The sequence below is a fragment of the Urtica dioica genome, chromosome 8, assembly GCF_054948205.1.
Source record: "Urtica dioica subsp. dioica isolate 48M chromosome 8, U.dioica_male_clone48M_v1_H2, whole genome shotgun sequence".
Classification (NCBI taxonomy): domain Eukaryota; kingdom Viridiplantae; phylum Streptophyta; class Magnoliopsida; order Rosales; family Urticaceae; genus Urtica; species Urtica dioica.
This window is the reverse complement of record NC_142763.1, coordinates 8279071-8300895: the sequence shown is the minus strand read 5'-3', so window position 1 is coordinate 8300895 and position 21825 is coordinate 8279071. Positions and strand designations below refer to the sequence as shown.

At 40.2% G+C, this 21825-nt stretch overlaps 5 protein-coding genes across 6 annotated transcripts; 2 read left to right on the top strand and 3 right to left on the bottom strand.

Annotated features, from left to right (window-relative positions):
• Positions 1-578: 578 nt before the first annotated feature.
• LOC149387821 (flavonol synthase/flavanone 3-hydroxylase-like) lies at positions 579-5831 on the bottom strand. Its single transcript, XM_089624031.1, has 3 exons — positions 5286-5831; positions 3714-4041; positions 579-1033 (listed from the first exon to the last, which is right to left on the bottom strand). The coding sequence occupies exons 1-3, from the start codon at positions 5741-5743 to the stop codon at positions 773-775; spliced, it is 1047 nt and encodes a 348-aa protein (XP_089480157.1). The 5' UTR covers positions 5744-5831; the 3' UTR covers positions 579-772.
• A 699-nt stretch (positions 5832-6530) lies between these two features.
• On the bottom strand, positions 6531-11402 carry LOC149387820 (BAT2 domain protein). Of its 2 annotated transcripts, none has more exons than XM_089624312.1 (9): positions 11072-11402; positions 10434-10649; positions 10152-10249; positions 9037-9109; positions 8769-8972; positions 8430-8677; positions 7884-7974; positions 7569-7785; positions 6531-7059 (listed from the first exon to the last, which is right to left on the bottom strand). In XM_089624312.1, the coding sequence occupies exons 1-9, from the start codon at positions 11243-11245 to the stop codon at positions 6848-6850; spliced, it is 1533 nt and encodes a 510-aa protein (XP_089480438.1). In that variant the 5' UTR covers positions 11246-11402; the 3' UTR covers positions 6531-6847. The 2 variants fall into 2 exon arrangements, with proteins under 2 accessions (XP_089480438.1, XP_089480439.1); XM_089624313.1 differs by having other exon boundaries at positions 10434-10631.
• A 1418-nt stretch (positions 11403-12820) lies between these two features.
• On the bottom strand, positions 12821-15856 carry LOC149387819 (Leucine-rich repeat (LRR) family protein). Its single transcript, XM_089622257.1, has 2 exons — positions 15255-15856; positions 12821-14243 (listed from the first exon to the last, which is right to left on the bottom strand). Exons 1-2 carry the CDS (start codon positions 15854-15856, stop codon positions 12821-12823), a joined length of 2025 nt encoding a protein of 674 aa, XP_089478383.1.
• A 3473-nt stretch (positions 15857-19329) lies between these two features.
• LOC149387818 (phospholipid scramblase family protein C343.06c-like) lies at positions 19330-20734 on the top strand. Its single transcript, XM_089622256.1, has 3 exons — positions 19330-19666; positions 19708-19988; positions 20723-20734. Exons 1-3 carry the CDS (start codon positions 19330-19332, stop codon positions 20732-20734), a joined length of 630 nt encoding a protein of 209 aa, XP_089478382.1.
• Positions 20735-20934: 200 nt separating this feature from the next.
• Positions 20935-21637, top strand: LOC149387817 (uncharacterized). The gene has a single exon (XM_089622255.1). The coding sequence runs from the start codon at positions 20996-20998 to the stop codon at positions 21635-21637; it is 642 nt and encodes a 213-aa protein (XP_089478381.1). The 5' UTR covers positions 20935-20995.
• The last annotated feature ends 188 nt before the right edge of the window (positions 21638-21825 follow it).

Below are 21825 nucleotides of genomic sequence, written 5' to 3'. Positions count from 1 at the left end.
GAATTGTACCAGGAAATATCACTGGTCTGCTGAGATAGACACGTCACCAAAGTCTAGAACTCTCTGAAGGTAAATATCAGAGGTATTGTTGGGAGAGTAAAACGACAGACATCAACATAGTCGTTTTGCTCATTGATTCATGTCATTTCTTCTGATATCTTAACACTTCTTTATTATTTAGTGCAGCATATGACACAAGTCACACAACCTCAATTTTAACACAAAATTTTAATTTTTAAAAATTAAAATTTTCCAAATATATATGTTGTAATACGTACCCCAGTTCCAGATTTTCCAAATTAAAATTAATATGTTCAACTCATTATTAAACAAATTACAACAAAAAAAACATAATAAAAATAATAATAGAGTATCTGTTCTCCTTATTAAATACTGCTAAGCAAAACCATATATACATATATGAATATAATATGTTCAACTCATTATTAAACAACAACAGCAAAAAAATTAATATGCTCAACTCATTATTAATATTGCCAAGCAAAACCATATATACATATTAAAATTAATATGTTCAACTCATTATTAAACAACAACAACAACAAAAAAAAACATAGTAAGAATAATAATAGAGTATCTGTTTCTCCTTATTAAATATTGCTAAGCAAAACTATATATACATATATAACTATATTATGTGCAACTCATTATTAAACAACAACAACAACAACAACAAAAAGTTAATATGCTTTACTCATTATTAAACAACAACAACAACAAAAAACATTCTTGACTGTTGTAAATATATTAGCTAGGCTTGCAGCTTGAAATGATGTACTTGGAGATTCTCAACGTTGAGCTTCTTGAAATTGCTTACGCCTCTGTTGACCATGTACATGCCCCAGTTATAGGGCTTGAATTTTGGAGGATTGTCGAGGTCGATCAACTCGTGGGCGGGCTCAAGGACGGTGTAATGGGCCGGGTTGAAAAAGAACGGCACCGAAAACCGTTCTCTCTCCGAGTTCACCATCACCCTATGCTCTACACTTTCATACTTGTCGTTGCTCCAAACCTACACACATTACAAGCAAAACCGCATACACATTTATTTAAGATCATGAGAGAAATTTTTATATGCCAATGTCCAAGAAATTTCAACGGTAAAAGGGAATTACCCGACGTGATGATTTTTCGAATCTAGTTCTTGGAGGATAGACCAAACGTTTTAATCTTATGAAATACCGATTGTTGGAAATCGGTACTTGAGAAAAAAGAAATTGGTAGTTGATATTTTGAAATGAGCATTAAAAGAAAATTATGTAAATAATAAATAAATAAATCTGATATTTGGGAAAATTCTAATGTAACGTCTTTTGGTGTTTGATTTTTTTTTTTTTTTTTGTGTGAGCAAATTGATTTCGCATGACTTCGAAATCATGTCCTCGGGGGTGAGGTTACGGATGATATGAAGACGATGGTGGCCGAGAGTTTGGGGGTTTCGATCACGCCGTGTCACAAGCGATACCTCGGTCGGGTTCCCTACCTTCACCGGGCGGAAAAAGTGCGAATTATTCTCTTTTATACGAGAGCGTGTTTGGGAGAAGATCAAATCATGGAGAGGGATATGGTTTTCTCACGCGGGTCGGGAAGTCCTTATCAAGGCGGTCCTTCAAGCCATTCCCGGGTACGTTGCTAGTTGTTTCCGTCTCCCGAAGACTCTTGTTAAGGACATCCATATGATTCTTGCCAAGTTTTGGTGGGGAAGTCGGGAAAATGATAAAAAGATACATTGGTGCAAGTGGAGCGAGCTTACGGCCCACAAATGGGAGGGGGGCTTGGGTTTCCGTGATTTGGAGCGGTTTAATCAAGCTCTCGTGGCAAAGAATGTTTGGAGACGCGTGCGGAATCCGGGCAGCCTCACCGGGCGGATGTTTCGCGCTAGCTATTACCCCGACGGAGACCTCCTTGGGGCCAAATGCACCTCGAATAGCTCCTCCTTGTGACACAGCCTTGTTTGGGGGAAGGAACTCATTGTCTCCGGCTCAAGATGGAAAATTGGGAATGGGGAGTCGGTGAGTGTTGTGGGTGACCTATGGATTCCCCGACCCAACAACTCCCCTGTTCTCAATCCTTCCCTTATCCCCGTAAACATGCGGGTTGTGGAGCTAAAGCACAACAACGGAGAGTGGAATGAAGCCTTGGTCCGGACCATGTTCGAGGAAGCGGATGCGGAGGATATTCTCGCCATCCCGAGTAGTGAAGGAGGAATCCCCGACAAGCTCCGATGGCACCACTCTATGGACGGAGAATATTCGGTGAAAAGCGGGTACCGTTTAGCCATGACCTCGTCCGGAAGGGCCTCCTCCTCCAACCCGGGGGCGACCGCTACGTGGTGGAAGAATCTTTGGAAACTCCATATCCCGCCTAAGATCAAAGTTTTTGGGTGTAGGGTTTGCAAAGGATGGATTTCGGTGAAATCGACTCTCTTCCAAAAGAAAATTACTCATGATAACCGATGCCCCTTATGTTTTGGAGGTCCGGAGACGGTGTTTCACGCTTTATGGGGCTGCCGGTGGGCGCGCAAAGTATGAGAGCTCTCGAGCTTTAAAGACATGGTCAATGAGTTCCGAGGGGATGACACCACTTCTCTCTTCATCAACATCATGGATTCCGCCGAGGTTGCTAACTTGGATTTTTTAATTATTTTGGTTTGGGAAATCTGGAACCACAGGAATAATGTCGCGGCGGGCCAAGACAAATGGAACCCGGAAGAGCTCGTTGCTTGGGCTGCCGGGTATCTTGAGGAGTTTCGGTCGGCCAAGGGGGAGACGGCGCAGGTGGACAGGAATCGGGTGGAGCCGGAGACGACTTGGCAGCCCCCGCCCCCCAATACGTTTTCTATTACTACTGATGCGGCCATCGATCCGAGGGGAGAGAAGTTCGGTACCGGATGTGTTATCCGTGACCACCGGGGATGGGTTCTCGCATCGGAGATATTGGTGAGAAACGCCGGATTTTCCCCCCCGCTCGCTGAAGCCTATGCCATCCTCGGAGGGCTGCGTCTTGCTACGGAGCTTGGTTTGGCTCGGATTCAGGTGCAATCGGATTGTCTTGGAGTGGTTCGTGCGGTGGACAGTGAGACCACTCAGGCTACTGAGCTTGGGACTATAGTGGAAGACATAAAGGTTAGATGTTTAGTTTTTTCTAGCTGCGTTTTTTCTTTCATTCCCCGATCTTGTAATGCGACGGCTCATAATATGGCTAGGTTTGCCCTTAGTCTTAACTCGGATGTGCGTTGGATGGGACTTGTCCCACCATGCGCTATGCGAGATGTTATTCGTGATCAATCTTCTTGATGTAACCACGGTATTCCTCCGCCACCTAAGTGAGGGTTTTTAATGGATTTTTTCACGTGGTGCCGCCCACGTTTTCAAAAAAAAAAAAAAAAAAAAAAAAAAATCATGTCCTCGATTTTAGGTGGGAGATGTTTGACCAATTGAGCTAGTCTCTCTTGTCATCACAATTGATAAATTGATTTCAAATGAGATTTTGAAGAAGTTTGACATATCGATATTTTTTTTCTCAACATATTCGACGTGTATCGACAAAAAAAAATGGAAATTCTAATGAAATTTCGGAAAAATACTTCCTTTTGTGTCGGATCCTCTAACTAATTTATAGTTGTGCTTTGTTTCCAATTCGCATTTCCAAATTTCATGGACGAAAAAATATATAATTAGACACCATGATACCTGAAAAATATCGCCGACGTTGATGATAAAAGCATCGGGGGTGGGTTCGACCCGGATCCAATCTCCGGTCTTCTTGCCCTTGACTTCCAAGCCTCCGACATGGTCTTGGGCCAGCACGGTCAGCGCTCCGGCGTCCTTGTGGGGACCGACGCCGAGAGCCAAGTGTGGGACCGGGCAAGGAGGGTAGTGATTCAGCCTCATGAACGAGGTTTGGTCCTTAAAGTGACCGTTGAACCTCTCCGGTGCTAACCCAAGGCTCATTGCAATTAGACCCATCAACTTGAAAGATAGCTTTCCCACTTCCTTACAATACTCTTCACATGCTTCCCTAAGTTTTGATGAGTCAATGGTTAAGTTTATGGCCTATTCATGATAATACATATTTTTAATATATCATTCTTACATCATATAACATTCAAGTACGACCTAAAAAATTATGAACAAAAGCAATCTTCGTTACATTAGGTAGTAATTTGAGCTATATTGTCCCTATTGTGTGCGTATATAAACTCTCAACATTTTGGACAACTAAGAACATATAGTTTCCCCATAGTTTTATACTTCTATTAATTATATGAATCTATTCTTGTGATTAACTCTCCCTTAGACAAATTCTACACTGTTTCCACATTAAAAAAAAATTATGTACAATTGCCTTTTGATTTGATATCATATCTTCAAAATTCAAATGTCTCCTCAAAAGTAAATAGATTGTGTAAGCATAGCTGAAAATGCATATTTCATTGTTCAATTACTCGGGCCAGTGAATCCTGAGTCGAAGTTAATAGATTATTGGGACATTTCCTTAATCCTACTTTTGGCAATTTCCCTAGATTAGGGACATTTCCTTAACTAGGAATAAATTAAGGTCCATTTCCAATTTCCTACTTTTTTTCAAAAATTTACCAAACTAGGACTAGTAAAAAAAAATCTTTTACTCGATAGGTTGAGCGGGAAAATAGAAAGAAAGAGAAAAAATAAGAGATTTTATTGAGGAAGATTGTAGGTTGGTAATTAGTATGAGGGTATAATAGGTAAAATTTTGTGTATCTCTCATTTGACTTTTTTTTTACTAGTCCTAGTTTGGTAAATTTTTTAAAATAGTAGGAAATTGGAAATTGACCTTAATTTAGTCCTACTTTTGGCAATTTTCCTAGATTATTCCTTGTAATTAGTGTTTAAATGTAGTATTAAATAAGTACTTATATGATGTGAACTTTGTATTATATATATGATTATATATGATGTAAAAACGAAATACTAAAATAATAATGATAATAATAATAATAATAATAAATACTTGAGGAAACAATTTGCTTTTAGAGGGAAAAATTCGAACATTAACAACCCTCTAGAAAACTTAGGATTCGTAAACTACTTATAGAAAATCCCTAATCAATGGATTAACCTCTTATAGTTTACTATATTAAAAAAAAAAAAAAAAAAAGGAAAATCTCCCGAAGAACAACGGTCATTCGGACAATAACTTATCAGACACTCCACTGCAAGGTAAAGATAAAAAATAAAAATAAAAATAAAAATAAAATGAATCTTATTATTTTCATATTTTACCTCAACTCCGGAGGATAGTCCGGCCAGCGATTGAACCACTCGATGACGTCGCTGTGGTCAGGATCCGGTGAGGCCGGGACCACCGTAGGATCCTGCGCCGCCGAATCAAAAACCTCCTTCCAGTCCCTCACGTTCTTCGTGAGCTCTGTGTCGTAGTAACCCAACACGCTCTTCTCGTCTCGCCTCACCTTTCCCTTCTCCTCCGCCGTCGCCGCGAAGAACCTCCTCGCCGCCGCCTCCAGTCTCCGGCGAGTCTCCGCCGCCACGCCGTGGTTGATCACCTGAAAGAACCCCCACTCCTCGCACGCCGCCCCGATTTCTCCCGCCAAATCTTCGTCGTCCCGTCCAGAGAGGTCGATCAGAGGGACGCCGCGATCGGCCGATGATTTGGCGGCGGCGGAGATCTCCGGTCGGTGTTCCGGGTCCTGGATGAAAGCTGGGTCGACTTCCGATCCCATATTCGATCAATTCGGTTCAATTTTCGTGGTTGAAATATAGAGTTGTATATATGCTCTAATAATCAAAAAGGACTACGAAACTCACTCTGTGACTATTTCTAAGAAAGTAGAAATCAAATACTAAAATATAAATAAATAACTGGTACTTGAAATTGATTAATTGATTTGGAATAGACCTCATTAGAGAGTACATTGAACTTGGACGTATTTTGAAAATACAATGCTAGCTTGTTAGGTGAAGCATGGTAATATTTGTCAATTTACTTTTCTTTTTTTTTCCATATTTCCATTTTCCACCACGAAAGTAAACATGGTGGTTGAGCTTGAGCTTTCACCCCCGATGTAAATAAATCGTAGTAGTTGAAAACTTCCAATTGTATACCGAGCCTTTCTTTATTAAATATATTATCTTGATTGAAAAAAAAAAAAAAATTGGGGAGAAAACTACATTTTGTTGGTTTTTAACAAGAACATGATGGTGATCCTATTTTCAGTATTTTTTTTGGTCTAGGTTGAAATCTAAATCAAGATTATCAAACCATCCCATATTCCCATTGTTCTGTTTTCTTAGAGCGACTGAAAATAGGGAAGTTCGAATCTGATCATGAATTCAGATTATAGATTCGCTTACTAAAGAAACACCTGTAACGAAAAGAAAAAGAAAAAGAAAAACAAATAAAAACAAAAAAAAAATATTTTATTTTGTTTCATAATACAAAACAAAGAAACTGTTTAATCAATCCCCTGTCAAACCTGCTACGAAAATTACCAAGATCGACGCACTGGCAAAAAAAAAAATATGGAAGTATTCGTGAAGTTCACGCTGTACGTGTAATACAAGTAGTTTCTGGCCACGAAAGCTGAAGAAATTTGGATGTCTATAATCGTTTGTTCTACACTGTAAAAAAGCAAACAATGCTAATATTTTTGAATTTGTTATGCTTTGTTTTTAAAAAATTAAAGCACAATTTTAGTGATAAAAAAACCACATGTAAGGTTTGAAAATGACAAAGCTTTGTCATTCAAACCATTTTTTTAAAACTATTTACAAAAAAAAAAAAACCAAATGATTTCTTTTAGGGTAACAACGAAGTTAAGAGGTTCCTAAGCAACGGGCATGGAGGTCGAGATGACAACATAGCACAAGAATTGAAGACCGTCTTGGATCTTGCTCACAGCCGTTGTTTGATCAGCTCGGAGATGTTCAGTGAATGAATTTGCTTTGTCTTGGATCAAAGCTTGTGGAAGAGCTTCATGGGACTCGTCGGAAACACTCTTTAAAGCAGCTACATAAGCTTCGGCCACATCAGATATCCCTGAGGAAAGAGTTAAAACAAATCAAACTGTCAAGACCAACTTTTCCGTAGATAAAACACACTACACTGTAATCTAAAATATCCAACAACATTTGTACGAGAATTTAGGCCACGGTTTGTTAAACTCGCTTTTAATCAAACAGAAATGTTCTATTGGGATTTCAGATACAAGTGATGTGTAATTATAATAAATAGTTAACGGGTTGATATAGTATAAATTATAATCAAAAGTTATATTAGTCTATAACTCTATAACTCCAATTACCTGAACTCCCGAAATATCCACATTCACAATTCCTGATAAACAAAGTCTTAAAAGCGGTTATTTGAGTATGATATTTTCATCGTCTTTCGGATACAGGGAATGATATGCAGTAGCCTTTAAGCGAGGAATTTAGCCTTTTTATTAGTTTCTAATTAAGGATTTGATGCATTTCGAAAGCTGGGATTTTCCAATTAATCTTATATAATATCTGCGAATAGTGGGTGCTAATATTTAGAAGATAAACCTGTGATGAAACTGTTTGAAACGGCTTCCACATATCCTGTCATTGATTGCGCTTTCGATCTGACGATTTTAGCCTTTTCAATGGAATCTTCGGGCCAATCTATGCTTAGCATCTCCCCGTCAGAACCCTTTTCCTGGTCTTTGTTGGCCCCGGAAATGATGGATTTACCGAGCATCAACAGTTGAGAAACGGCAGAGCAACACATTTCCGAGAGTCTCTGTACATGCACAAAGTAATAAAATCTCATATAATGCCCACAGTTCACAAAAGGAAATACATCAGAAATTAAACCCTTTAAAGACATTATTTTCATACATGAACACCCTCTGAATGCAGGGACTCCAATCTGCCTGTAGTCCTTTGTATTATATCATTAACAGCTTGTCCAGCTAAAGCACTGGTAAAACTGCATTGTTTCAGGCACATCAGACCATAAGTTTGCAATGTAATCAAAGGCTAACATAAATTTATGTGTGTGTGTGTGTGTATAAATTTAAATTAAAAAAAAAACTTTGAAATACGCTAAAATTCTTAGCTGGTACACCAAGATCTTGATGGACCAAATTTATATACTTAAATAATCATGCCATATACAGAAAAAATATTGAGTAGCTATTTAGTACATCGTAAACATCTGCTTGTCTGTAAGGGATGATTGAACTTGCAACTATAAATCTAGCATCTCGATAAATATAAACATTTTGTGAAATTACTTGGCTAATCTTATTTAATCTGCTTGATGATTCTAGTTCAGTACAGTCATTTAAATTTCGAACAATCCATTGATGAAACTCTATATCCTGTGATATAGATGGGAAAAAAAATTAAATAAAACATTGATGAAAGTCTGTTAGAAATTACCTTGCAGCCATGTCAGCAGCCTTACTCACACTCGAGTCATGTAAATCCTTAATCTCATCTCCACTTCCGTCGAACCCTGTTTTCTTTTTCTTTCCTTTGTCCGACTCAACACCACTACCAGCAGCCAGGGCAAAAATTTGCTGAACCTCTTTGAGCTTTCCGTCATAAGCAGACTTCTGTTCAGCTGATAACTTCCCCTTCCTGCGGTTGAATAACAAAGCGTAATGGCTGGACAATGCTTCCAATTCCTGATAGAAAAAGGTAACAGATTTAAAAACACTAAAATTCTTTCAACTTTGAAAGACAGCTACATTTAAATTTTGAGGATAAGGAAGTAACCTCCAATTGTTCTGGACCACCGTATATATAGAAGCACCTGTCGAATGTCACTTCCTCTAATAGCTGGCTTTCATCACCTTTCTCATCGGTAACTTTATCATTATTGTCGACTTCTATTCCAGCCTCTGAAATTAGTAAATCCATGGTTTCCTTGCCTACAAGCTCAAGCACCTGAATTCCCTTTGAGGTGATAGCTTTCCCAGTCTGCAGCAAAAAGGAAAATAAGCAAATCTACAAGCAAGCCAGACTCTAAAGAAGTTGCACAAACCTCTAATATAGATGGTGCAACAGGACCACCTTGCTGGATAGACTCCGCCAGATTGACAGCAGAATGCTCGATCCTAGATGTGCAAAACTCATAAATTCCATGAACATAAGAAAGAGTGCAAGAACCAACTCTGAAGTGCCTAGAAAATTTTTGGAACGAAGCCACCATGTGTTTTGCGAGCGAACACTCAAGCTACACCCGCGAATCCTCTGCGACCGTTCTGTTTTTTTCAATCCACCTAAATGGTACATCAGTCATTATACAATGGAAAGGACTTCTGTGACGGTGTTCAAAAACCCGTCGATGACTAAGACTGATTTCTACATGCGATAAGCCTTGCTATGTGACTCGGTCGTAGAACAACAGTGCTGCGGTGGCTCAGCTCTGCAACGGAAACAGAGTCGTTTGCTTCCTCACAGTAATGCACGGCGAAATACGAAAGTTTATAATCAACTTAACCAACTCAATATAGAGAGAGCTCTAGTCATTTCACTCAAACTAATATTGTTTGTGTGGGATTTGGTCGTAATATTAGGGATAAATAGTACAATGCTATAGTGCTTTTCGTAGGCGTACCCCCTGAAACATATACGAATTTTTCGGATTTTGTATGTTCACCCCCGCAGCAGAAAAGAGCGCTGTTTCCCCCTCTGCACCAAGGACCAGTGCAAGATCTACCAGTCAGCCTTAGGTTCCTTTGACATATCTATGATACGTCAATAGCCTTATATGTCAAATCCAACATAAACAATCTGATCCTCTAATGGAATTGTTTGATTGCGGTTGAAATGAGCATACTGTCGCAAGTATTAAACTGTATGGATTGATTATGAAGACGGATACGAAGCAAAGGACCTCGTTACAGTGTTCAGGCCACCGCAACACTATGTATCGGAATTTTATTATCAAGAACAATGTTGTAAGAGGGCTCTGAAACAAGGAACACCGCAAAGGATGTGTCAGTGAAGCTTAGGTGTACACTCGCAAAATCCAGTTTGTCAAGAGCACACAGTACGACTTCGTTCCATAAACTTATTAAGGCACTTCAGTTCAATCATAGAGATTCAAAACTAATCATAAAAAAAAAAAAAAAAAAAAAGATGCGGAAAACATACTTATGAACCAATTCGCTACCCCCTTTCCATGCATTTCCAAATGCTCTCCATGCTCCCGAAGCCAAATTCTCCACCGAATTATCTAGGACCTTCAAACTCTGTGATTTTTGTTTCAAATCAAAACACACACAAAAAAATCATAAACTCAGTCCCATAAAAAATTAAACAAACGTTCTAAACTAAATCAAGAGTATCCCAGTCCTTAAAACAACTCCGATGTAGATCTGCAAAAACTCCTCATCCTTTCTATGAATAATGTATAATAAAAATAAAAAGACATGCCTGGCTAAAAATCGAATCTTCACTAGCTTTCTCCAATTTATCCAGAGCAGACTTGCGAAGCTTAACATTCACGTCTTCAGAGCCGTCACTCTCCTCCTTATCAGCCTTCGGTGAAGATTCTTCTGCTGGTTCGTCCTCCTTAGAAGACTCCGAGTCATTGACATCGTTTTGCAGGTCGTTGAGGCTCTTCGCTGCTGACTGAGCAGCCACAGCAGCCTGTACCCATAACAAAGCACAGAAAAAATACATTTGAAAATAAAAATTGAAATACTAAACCTCAAATTAGAAGGCCTAAAAGAAGCTAACCCATCCACAAATCATTAATCACGCTATCATTACCCAAATTACTACAAGTACAAACCCTTAGATATCCAAACCAAGGTCACCCTGTAAGACCTCGAAAATGCAAACAAATAAAAAACCTATATTCTCAGAGAGCACATTCAACATTTCATAAAATTACAACCCTATTTGAAATATGAAAAAAAAAAAAAAAAAAATTACTCATCGAAGAAATTAGATCAGACACAGAATAGAACCTCGACGATAAACCAAAACAAACAACACCACTAATTAATTTAAAGCAATGTGGTTTATCGAAAGGGAAAATCAAGAAAACGCTATATAAATACACTCACATTGCGAGAGATTTCTTCCGCGGCTTTCTGAAGATCTGAGAGGACCGAAAAGGGAGAGAAACCCCAACCTCCCCAGCCTCCTCCTCCGCCTCCGCCATCCTTCTTCTCCTCCGATTCACTCTCTTGTTTCTGCGACTTATTCTCTTCTTTCAATGGCAATTTATCTTCTTCCATTGTCAACCTAACGCCCTAATTAGCCTCTCGGAAGTGGAGTCTAGTCGATCTGAAGAGAGGGAAAGGAAATGAAGGCCGTGTTTGGTTTCTGCTTCTCTATTCTCGGCGGAGCTATGATTTTGCTACAACAAAAAATCAAATGGGAATTACAAATTCTGATAAAAGTGTAACCGAAGGTGAGGTTGCTGTTTATTACTAAATGACGCCGTTTCGTAGGTTTTTTCAGTGATATTTACGCCACATTTCCTATTTGTTTGCCACGTCACACTCCGCGTGGAGAGTTGATTTTTTTATTTTTGCTGATAACGTGGAGAATTGATTGATTCTGATTGCTAGGTCGGTTTTATTAACGTTTTTTTTTAAATGACTTTAGTAAACATGGGCTCGGAGAAGAGAGTAGAAATCAATTTCTATTGCACAACGAATTCTGTGATTGATCGGAATGAATTATTACTTTTAATATTGATCGGATTTCTACTGAGTGAGAAATTTCTATTTCATTTGCGAAAATTTTCACATTCATGCATAAAAAAAAATTAAAATTAATATTTTTCAAATGATTAAAGTATAGTATTTTTTTAAATAAGGACTATAATTTAAAAGTGAAAAAATGAAGAGTAATTTTGTTTTTAAAAACTGATAAAGTATTACAAATTGTATACTAAATCGATATATATAAATTACATATAAAACTATATATGAAGAAGAAAAACATTTTTGGAAAAAAAAATCATTTTTACTAAAATTATTAAAACTATATGCTACAATTATGTATGAAAATTAAATTAGAAACTTTATAATAAAAATAAGGGCGTTCTAGCTAAAGGATCATATAAAAACATGATTTTTGCTATATTACAAACGTTTGATAAATTATAGTTAATTAGTTATTCAATTCAAACACTTAACCAAAATAAAAAAGACAGATTTGCCCAACCAAACGGTTCTGCTTATTATTTCAGCGAATATCTATTTTTTATTTTAAAATTAGTCATTAATAGGAGTTAATTGTCAACGCTATAACTTAGTTAAAAATAAATTAAATTGACTTATTTTGATTAGATGGACATAAATGATGAGACACCAAAAGGAGATAGATGATCTGGATTCATCTAATTGCGAATGAATTTATGAATTTTTTGAAACATACCCAATTAATCCCAAGAGTTCCTTCTATAATTGCGTCTGTTTCTTTTCCGTCTCTGTGAGTTCTATAAAAAAAGCCATTTATATACATTTTAAAATATTGATTTGCAAATTTATAGGTACAAATTCAAAATAAATTTAAATCAAACTTTGTTGAAAACGGCTACGGAAGGAATATGACGTCAGGAAGGAGTAAAATGATGTATAGTAGACGTGACCTTTATGCGTAATAAATGTCGTAGCTCAAACAATCGGGGTTAAAATGAGTTCCTTTATGCGTGTGTGTACAGTACAGAACTAGAACAATTTCAACGAACGCTATAAAAAGTACAGCCGTGAAAGCGAATTAAGTACAGCAAAAAAAAAAAAAAAAATCATTCAGAGAGACGGAAAAAGAAAATGGACGCTCTACAAATGACGATGACTTGATCAGTAGCCTTGGAACACCGGAGGCGGAGGCGACGAGTACTGCGACCCGAACGTCGGCGGAAGCGCCACGTCCTCGTGCACCGGCGGCGGCGGAGGCGAGTGTACAGGTGGCGGCGGAGAGAAAACCGGCGAAGGAGGAGGAGGAGGCGAGTGTACAGGTGGCGGCGGAGAGAAAACCGGCGAAGGAGGAGGAGGAGGAGAGTGTACAGGTGGCGGCGGAGAATGGACCGGCGGTGGAGGAGAGTTGACCGGCGGAGGCGGTGAGTGTACCGGAGGAGGAGGTGAGTGAACCACCGGTGGTGGTGGTGGTGACTGGACAGTCTTTGGCGGCGAAGGCGGAGATTCCTTGCGCTTCGGCGGTGGCGGCGGAGAGTATCGCCGAGTGTACGGCGATTGGCCGGGTTCATCCGGTGGTGAGTACGGCTTCTGATCACTCTCCGGCGGCGGCGGCGACGGAGACTTCTCGGGGGCCGGGGACGGCGAGGGAGAACGGCGACTCTCTGTCGGCGGCGGAGGCGATCTCGGAGGTCCAGTCACCGGCGATTGGTCCGAAGGAGTCCGCGGCGCCGGAGTACTCGCCGGCGAAGGCGGCGTCGGGGTCGCAGACTCGTACTCGCACGGCGCCGGAGCCGGAGCCGACTCCGGAGCTTCCACTGGCGAAGGACCCGGCTTGGAAGGCTGGCTCGTCGGCGACGAAGACGGAGACGGCTTCGTCTGAGCCTCCGGCGACGACGCCGGAGAAACCACCGGAGAGCGTGTGACCGGCGCCGGAGCCGAGGAAGGAGAATCACCTCCGCCGCCGCAATTCTTGCTGCAATCCACGGGCTTGCTGACAACGGCAAAGCAAGCCCTAGCTGACTTTTGACTAGGCCTGCCAGCAAGGCAGTTCCCCTGATCATCCAACGTGGCACCTCCGCCGCCGGACTTTGACTTCCCTCCTCCGGGGAGGCACTCCTCCGCCGCCTTACTAAAATAATTAAACGAGTAAGTGAAGTTCACAAGCCTCGGCAACCCACAGATCGCCGCCCCGACCGTCCCCGTGAGCTTGTTCCTCGCCACGGAAAGTTCTTCGACGCTGCCGAGCCCGGAAAAGCTCGCGGGAATCCCGCCGAAGAATCCGTTGTCGCTGGCATCGAAGACGGTCAGGTTGCCGAGGAGGCCTATCTCCGGCGGGAAGCAGCCGGAGAGCTCGTTCCCGAGAAGGACGATCTCGTTCACGTTCTTCATTCTCCCGACGCTCCTCGGAATGCAACCCATGAACCGGTTATTGGCCAGAGTCACCACCGAGGCTGTGGACTCGCCGAGCGTCTCTGGGACCGCGCCGTGGAACCGGTTGTCGTTTAAGAAGATCGCGTCCAGCGGCTTCGAGAACAGCTCCGCCGGGACGGTCCCCTCGAACTCGTTGAACCGGAGATCCACGTACCTAGAGGCAAAGCCAAGGATTTTTATTTAATTAGTACAAATGAAAAACAATAATCACACCTACTTTAAGATTGAATGGTAGATTTTATACGCCTCTTATAATTATTTGTTAAAACTATCTTACAGTTACATAAAATTTTACACTAATTTGGATTAGTTCACAAATTTTTAGCGCTAAATAAAAAATGAGACAATATTGCAACTAGCCAATCTTCAATCTCTTTTTAAAGATCTAACACAATTTTCATTTTATTAGGAAAATGACTTATCAATCCGAAATTAATTAAATTAACGGCTCAGTTAATTTGATTAACTTTGATCTGATGAGCTATTCTCCTAATAAAATGAAATTTAGACTATTCTTTTTAAAAAAAAAAAAAAAAATTAGTGAGCTATTTCTATTGAAGTATTGACCTAATTGATCCATTTTTTATTCAGAGGGACTAACTAAGAAAATATCTGAGTTTCTATGCGTCAAGGGACGATGCTAGACATACATTTTACACGGCGAATTTTAATTTTTCAATATAAAATGGTAAAAAATAATAAAAGAAATTGATATTTGGCCAAGTCTATATGCTAATTATACTTTACGTAAAATATTATTTATTAGTAATATATAAAACAGCTTATAAGCTTTCACAAATTGAAGTGAGTTTCGTTGTTTCTAAATGTATGTCCTTGTTACCTTACTCCCATTCTTTTCTTTTCTTTTTAAATATATTTTATTCGTATCATTTTTCATTTATACTGTGGTGCAAAAATGTGCCTTTTTTTTTCGTTCATAATTAACTAGAAACAGACGTTACGTTACGTAAAAATTTGATATTTGGCCAATCCCTATTCTAATTATTTTTTACGTAAAATATGACGTATCAGTAAATCAAACCGCTAATAATAAGCTTCCACAAAATACAGCGAGTAATATCTCTGTACGAGTTTGCATGTCCTTACTATATACATGCATTTTATATATTCGTATCATTTATTTATCGCTACGTTAATTACGTACCTGACATCGGGCCAGGAGAGCACGACGGAGGGAAAAGCCCCGACGAGTCGGTTATTGCTGACGTCAAACTCATGCATGAGAGTTAGCCGGCGAAGGCTCTCGGGGAGAATCCCGCAGAAGCGGTTGGAGTTGAGGTGGAAGAGCGCGACGTCGGAGAGGAGCCCCAGCTCGGCCGGAAGGTGGCCGGCGATGTCGCCGTGGTTGAGGTCAACTCCGGCGACGACGCTCAGAGTCGGGTCGTCCAGCGCCGGGGCGCAGAACACGCCGGAGTAGCCGCACACGTCGGCCCCGGCCCAGTTGCCCGTGAAGTTCGAAGGGTCGGAGTAGATCGCGTCTTTCAAGGCTTGGAGGGCTATGTAGGCCCGCTTGAGCCGGTCGTTGGCGAACGTGATCACGAGGTTGTATTGGTACTCGAAGTCGTCGGGGAGGTCTCCGTCGAGCGTGCCCGGGAGGGTCAAAAGTTGCCGGTTTCGGATGTGGAGGACCTCCGACTCTGTCAGCGCCACCGCGGTGGGTCCCACCGCGGAGGAGACGAGGACGAGGAAGAGGAAGGATAGTAAGATGGACGGTTGTCTCGGGGGAGGCTCGTGGTGGATTGCCATTTTTCGGGGAGTCTTTTATTTTTATCAATTTTTAATTTTTTTTTTTTGGTGGAGTTATAAGAGAAATGGAGGGGATATGAGGAAGGAGGTGATGAAAAATACAACGTGAGTGGATGGACGGGTTTTGAGAGAGTTTTGGTTTTCTTTTTTAAGGTGGGTGGATTTTGGACCGTACAAGCTTTGGTGGGAGAGGAAACAATATTAACTAAATTTGTGTTTTTGTTTTTTAATTATTATTACGCGGGAATGATGAGTGAATGTAAATAAAAACTGATGATTGACGAAGTCCGGTTTTTTTTTTTTTTTTTTAACTAACTATAATTAACCATTTGTTGTTATATTTAGCATGCTTGTTGTTTTATTAGGTTGCATTATTTCGTGTTTGTGTTGTGTGTGTGTATATATATTAGTGTGGCTTATTTTTCATTGTCAATGGTTTGTGCCGTGTAGAAATCGTATTTGTTTAATCATTATCTAACAAATTAACAAACAGCTGGAAAAATTGCTTTTCTAATGCTTGTAATTCATTGAATCAAATGACAAATTAAATAATGTGAGAGACAAGAGAGAAAGAGAGCATCACATGTCGAGCGCAAACACGGTTTAGGGTCGTTAATGGCTCTTTGTAGAGGTACTTAAGCATGATCTCACATGACATCGGGCAAGACCGGCGAACGGTGCAATTTTCAGGCTCTAGGTCATGATCATAGCGGGTTGAGTCACCGTAGCTTGTCCGGATCATTGCTCGTCGTTTCAGAACATACATATATATCGAAAAACAAACAAATATGGTCATTATTAAAAACTCTCGACAAGCACTCGGCCTTGTAGTTTGCGTTGTGGAGTCTTCGCACTTGTGCGGCTCTTACTTTCGCAGCAAGAATCGTTGTCCAAAAAATACTCACCGTGCGTACTCAGCAAGAGTTTCCGATGCAAGCTCACGACATTGAGTACTCGTTAGTTAGTAGAAATATCCGATTACACACGATGTTCTTAAGACGACGGTTGTCAATAACCGTCGTCTAAAACCCTGAATTTTCTTATAATTTCCCATGAAAGGAAGACGTAGTAAGTTCAATTACATGGGAAGAGAATTTATAAGGACTCCTGTTTGTTGACTGAAAGATGGTAGTTTAGCTGAAAGGTAGTACCATGGATTGGAGGCATAAATTTTTCTATGAATCACATTCCTCAGGTATAAGAATACTATCATTCTTGTATATTCGCTCTGAACTTTTATATGATGTCGAAAAATGTGTAATTTTTTTATATTTTAAATAGATGTAAATTGTTTGTCTTGCTCTTACAAAAGTCCATAGATATATACACTACTACACATTATCATAAACATAAACATGTATATAAATAACTCTTTATAACATACGTCCGTGTAAGTTATCATGTATATAATATACTAAAATGTGTACAAAAGTCTTGGTTTATTCTTGGATGTTAATTAGCACATAATGTGTATTCTATGTGTTAGTCGTACTAGCAAGTATTTTGTAATAAGTTTTATCATATTTATTAATTATTACTACTTGGCTACATAGACCATAGATATACATGTTTATGATTTTGGAAATACACAGGTGGCAAGCGATCGACACGAGAAAGGAGGATTGGTGAGATCGGCAGTAAAAAAAAATCATAACCAGCGACTCCGTCGTGGAAACCTTGGTAGCGACGAGGAAAAAACTTGTCCCGATGAAAAAAACTTGAAATTTTAAGTTTCCACGATGGTTTTGACTTTTAGTCGTAGGAAAAAGCCCATCGCTATAAAAATAAAAAAAATATAAAAAAAAACCCTTAAAATTTTAAGTTTTCACGACGGTTTTTGACTTCCGCTCAATAAATTTTTGTCGATGAAAAATTTCCGTCGCGGCGAGAATTTAGCGTTTTGACTTATAGTTTAAACGACGATTTTCATAACCATCGTCTAAACTTACCATGACAGATACTTAAACGACAAAATAAAACCGTTGTTTTGACTTATACTTTTTCTACCAGTGACTCGATCAGTAAGATAGTGTGAGGGTGCAAAGTGTGATGTAGACAACGCTAATTAGGAAGTAGTTTAGAGTGTCAAGAGAGGGTACGTGAAATCAGTACTAAGTTGTGAGAGAGGTAAGCTCTTCGACATTTGGAAAGTGGGGCTATTTGTCACTCTGTGTTAGGTCTGGAAGGGAGGACTTAAAATTTCTCTTATAGAAATAGTGTTTTAGTGTAATATTTTTAAAATAGGTGTTCCAAACATTTCAAGAATATTTTTTCCAAACTTTAAACTTCGTAGATGAAACTCTAAAACGTAAAAAAAAAAAAATTAAATAAACTCAAAATAATAAAGTTGACTATATTATTAGAGATCAAATATTTTCTATAGGCGTCGTTTATGTCTATTGAACGATAAGTTGGACAAGTTGTATTTTCTTTATTTGTTTCATTGTTTTTTCCTTTGTTTCTTATATGTTTCATGGCTATATAAAGCCCTTTACTTGTACATTTCTCATGAGTTTTGGAATAAACATTTTCACTCTCAATCATTTCAAGATGAGAGTTAGTTTTCCCAATTCTCAATTCCTATCGATCCTAACCTACAAATGTAATATGGTATCAGAGCGAATTTCCGCATTCAATTTTCTAGGTTAGAGAAATCTACTTCGTCCTCCCCGATTTCCTCGACGATCGGAAAAGATCTCCGACGTGAGCCCGGTGGAATTTCACGAAAGTCAATTTCCTTTTATCTCCAAGTATTCCGGTTATTTGGCGCCTCTTTTTCTCGATTTCAAGTTCTTCTCACCATCGCTTCATCGACGGAAGAAGCTTCATCGACGGAGCGCATTGGAAGTTTGGAGTGTTTTTATCAAGATTCTAGTCCGGTGAATTTCAAGCCGTTTCATCAACAAGAATCTATTTCCGGCGATTCAAGCCGTGTTATCTTTCAAGATCTTCTTCCGGCGATTTTCCGCTTTGTCAAGACTTCAAGATCTTTTTTTTTTCGGCGATTCAACGTCGTATCAACGGGTTCAAGATCCCAATCCGGCGAGTCCCGCCGTGTCAACATTCAAGATCTTCTCCGGCGAGTCCCGCCGTGTCAAAGTTTCAAGATCTTTTTCCGGCGAGTCCCGCCGTGTCATAGCCATCAAGGATCTCTTCCGGCGAATCCAGCCGTATCGAGCCCGTAAGAATCTTCCTCCGGCGAGTCCCGCCATGCCAATATGATCAAGATTATTCTCCGGTGAGTCTCCGCCGTGTCAAAGCCGTCAACAGCTCCTCCGATCTCTCTCTGCGAGCCATCCGTGGCCAACGAAGCGAAATCTGCCTCTGGCTCGAGTTTCAAGAGAAGAATGAAAAAAAAAAAAAGTGGCGAGCGACGGGCTGTTCCTCCGACATGGTGACGGCGATCACGACGCCGATCGACAACTCCGACATGATCGTCTCGGCATCCAGAGACAAGTCTCTCACCCAAATCAATGGCCTCCAGCGATGCTCCGATCTCCTCTGACAACGAGAGGTACGGGTTTCAGCGGTTGGAGACGAACTCCGCCACCCTCGTCGGCACCGTCGGCGCGTACGGGCGCCACGTGTTCCTCTGCTACAAGACTCCCGAGGCCTGGCTTTCTGACGTTGAGTCCTCCGACGCCGATCCGCTTCCCAAGCTCCTCGCATCCGCTCTCAACTCTCGCAAGAACGATATCGCCGTCATGACGAAACTGACGATCTGCGAGGGACGCGAAGGGACAGAACTTTTGGACAAAGATTTTCTCGCGCAGCAATGGGTTTCTGATGTGAAATTTGAGAAATCGGCCGGTATGCAGTTGTGGATGTGTGTTATCCCGAATCGCCTGTAGGTCTCATTCGCGAGCTGAGTAATTTGATCGCTAGACAGTTGCTTCGCTTGAATCGGCCATTTGTTGCGCTCATCACTGATTCAATGGGTACCGAGATCTTCAAGGTTCGTAGACCTTTCTGGTGGATAACGAGCTCAATTTATGCAGAGGTGAACGGGAAGGAAGTCGGTGTAGTTCATAGACGATGGCATCTCTGGAGAAGGATTTATGATTTGTACCTCGGGAACAAACAGTTTGCGATGGTCGAGAATCCGGGGTTCTGGGATTGGATGCCAAGCTATGTTCTGACATTGTTCTTCTTAGCGCACTCAAGGCGTTCGACAAAATGTCTCAGAGAAATTTTTTTTTCTCCAAACAAGACCGGTTCTTCACGAAGTCAATTTTTTCTTCATTCATACGATCGAGGTCTTCTCCGAATTGTCTTCTCCGATATTCAAGTTCAATCCAAGATGAACTTTCGGGAAAGTTCATCTTGCGGGGGTGTATTAGAGATCAAATATTTTCTATAGGCGTCGTTTATGTCTATTGAACGATAAGTTGGACAAGCTGTATTTTCTTTATTTGTTTCATTGTTTTTTCCTTTGTTTCTTATATGTTTCATGGCTATATAAAGCCCTTTACTTGTACATTTCTCATGAGTTTTGGAATAAACATTTTCACTCTCAATCATTTCAAGATGAGAGTTAGTTTTCCCAATTCTCAATTCCTATCGATCCTAACCTACAAATGTAATATATATATTCATATCTTCCGTCAAAATAATAAATATATACATATATAACCACCAAACCAATTAATAACGTGTACTGCAAAAAAAAAAAAAAAAAAAAAAAAAAAAAAAAAAAAAAGATATAACTTTTAGAATGTAAAATATTCAAATTCACTATTAAAATCTTAATTAATATATATCATAACGGCAATGCTTTCCTTCGTTAGCTATATCGTTACAATTAATATAGAATAAATTTCGATAACAAAAAATATAGAACTAATGAATGTTTCCTTTTCGGAGCAGGAAAATAAATGATAGCGCCAGATACGCCCAAAATAATCTAGTTCGAAGCTGATTTAAAATCCAAATCGAATATTTAAATTAAGAAAAAAATCATACCAAACCAGATTTGCAGGATAGCGTTACATTTACGTCAAAGAAAAAACCTATAAATACACGCATTCGCGAAACACAGCCGATATATATATAAAAAAAAAAAAAAAAAAAAAAAAGAAGATTTTCCACACCTCAAAACTCTTCACAACCAAAAACACAGTACACCACTCCAACAAATCAATGGCTCCTCCGAAAAGCTCAGTCCAATCTTTCCGATTCCTCGAGATCAACCTAATCTCGGCCTTCGATCTCGACCCGCCGAAGGGAATCGCCGTCGGGGACGTCAATATCTATGCCGTCGTTTCGATAAACCCTAACCAGAAGTTCAGATCCTCCGTCTCCAAATCCACCGATCACCCGAAGTGGAACGACAGGTTCGTGTTCATCGTCGACGAGGACACTCTCAACTCCATCTCCACCGCCGAGCTACTCGTGGAGCTCTACGCCGTCAGTGAGAATAAGAAGAAGGACAAGCTTTTGGGGATTTCTAGGGCTTTGCTCGGAACCTTGACAGTCAATTGCGGCCGCGACTATCGCTGCGGAGGATTGATCGGATCGTTTAAGGCTTTGAACGTTCGTCTATCGGAAGTTCTTCATCGTCGTAACAGCGAAGGTGTTTTGCAACTCGGAGTCACGCTCTTGGATGGCTTGGTTTGCGAGGCGATCAACGAGGCTCCGGCGATTGGATCGCATATCGATGGAAAAAAGCTCGCCGCCGGGAACAAGGACGCCGGTAATGTTTCCCGGGGTTTGTTCAGTCATTTGTTCGAAAGTTTGTCGACGATTTCTAGGGTTTCCTCTTTGATGAGATTAACTTCTTAAAGTTGTTTTGAAATTTAATTTTTGCGTCACTTGTTGCACTTGTTGCAGAGAGAAGAAAGGGATTGCTAGAATTGTGTTTGAAGACCCGAGCACTCTTTTTCCCTCTCTAGATCTTTATTTTTCTTTGAGAGGTTTTTACTGAAGACATATTCCCACAGTTTTTAATTTGGGCAGTGTTTGTGTGATTT

Coding starts and splice junctions, on each gene's coding strand:
- LOC149387821 (XM_089624031.1), bottom strand. CDS start 5,743: ATGGGATCGGAAGTCGACCCAGCTTTCATCCAGGACCCGGAACACCGA. Junction 4,042..5,285: donor GACTATCCTCCGGAGTTGAG/GTAAAATATGAA, acceptor ATCAAAACTTAG/GGAAGCATGTGAAGAGTATT. Junction 1,034..3,713: donor ACGTCGGCGATATTTTTCAG/GTATCATGGTGT, acceptor TAATGTGTGTAG/GTTTGGAGCAACGACAAGTA.
- LOC149387820 (XM_089624312.1), bottom strand. CDS start 11,245: ATGGAAGAAGATAAATTGCCATTGAAAGAAGAGAATAAGTCGCAGAAA. Junction 10,650..11,071: donor CGGAAGAAATCTCTCGCAAT/GTGAGTGTATTT, acceptor TTATGGGTACAG/GCTGCTGTGGCTGCTCAGTC. Junction 7,975..8,429: donor GCTGCTGACATGGCTGCAAG/GTAATTTCTAAC, acceptor GAAACAATGCAG/TTTTACCAGTGCTTTAGCTG.
- LOC149387819 (XM_089622257.1), bottom strand. CDS start 15,856: ATGGCAATCCACCACGAGCCTCCCCCGAGACAACCGTCCATCTTACTA. Junction 14,244..15,254: donor CTCTCCTGGCCCGATGTCAG/GTACGTAATTAA, acceptor CTTTGCCTCTAG/GTACGTGGATCTCCGGTTCA.
- LOC149387818 (XM_089622256.1), top strand. CDS start 19,330: ATGGCCTCCAGCGATGCTCCGATCTCCTCTGACAACGAGAGGTACGGG. Junction 19,667..19,707: donor GAAATTTGAGAAATCGGCCG/GTATGCAGTTGT, acceptor AATCGCCTGTAG/GTCTCATTCGCGAGCTGAGT.
- LOC149387817 (XM_089622255.1), top strand. CDS start 20,996: ATGGCTCCTCCGAAAAGCTCAGTCCAATCTTTCCGATTCCTCGAGATC.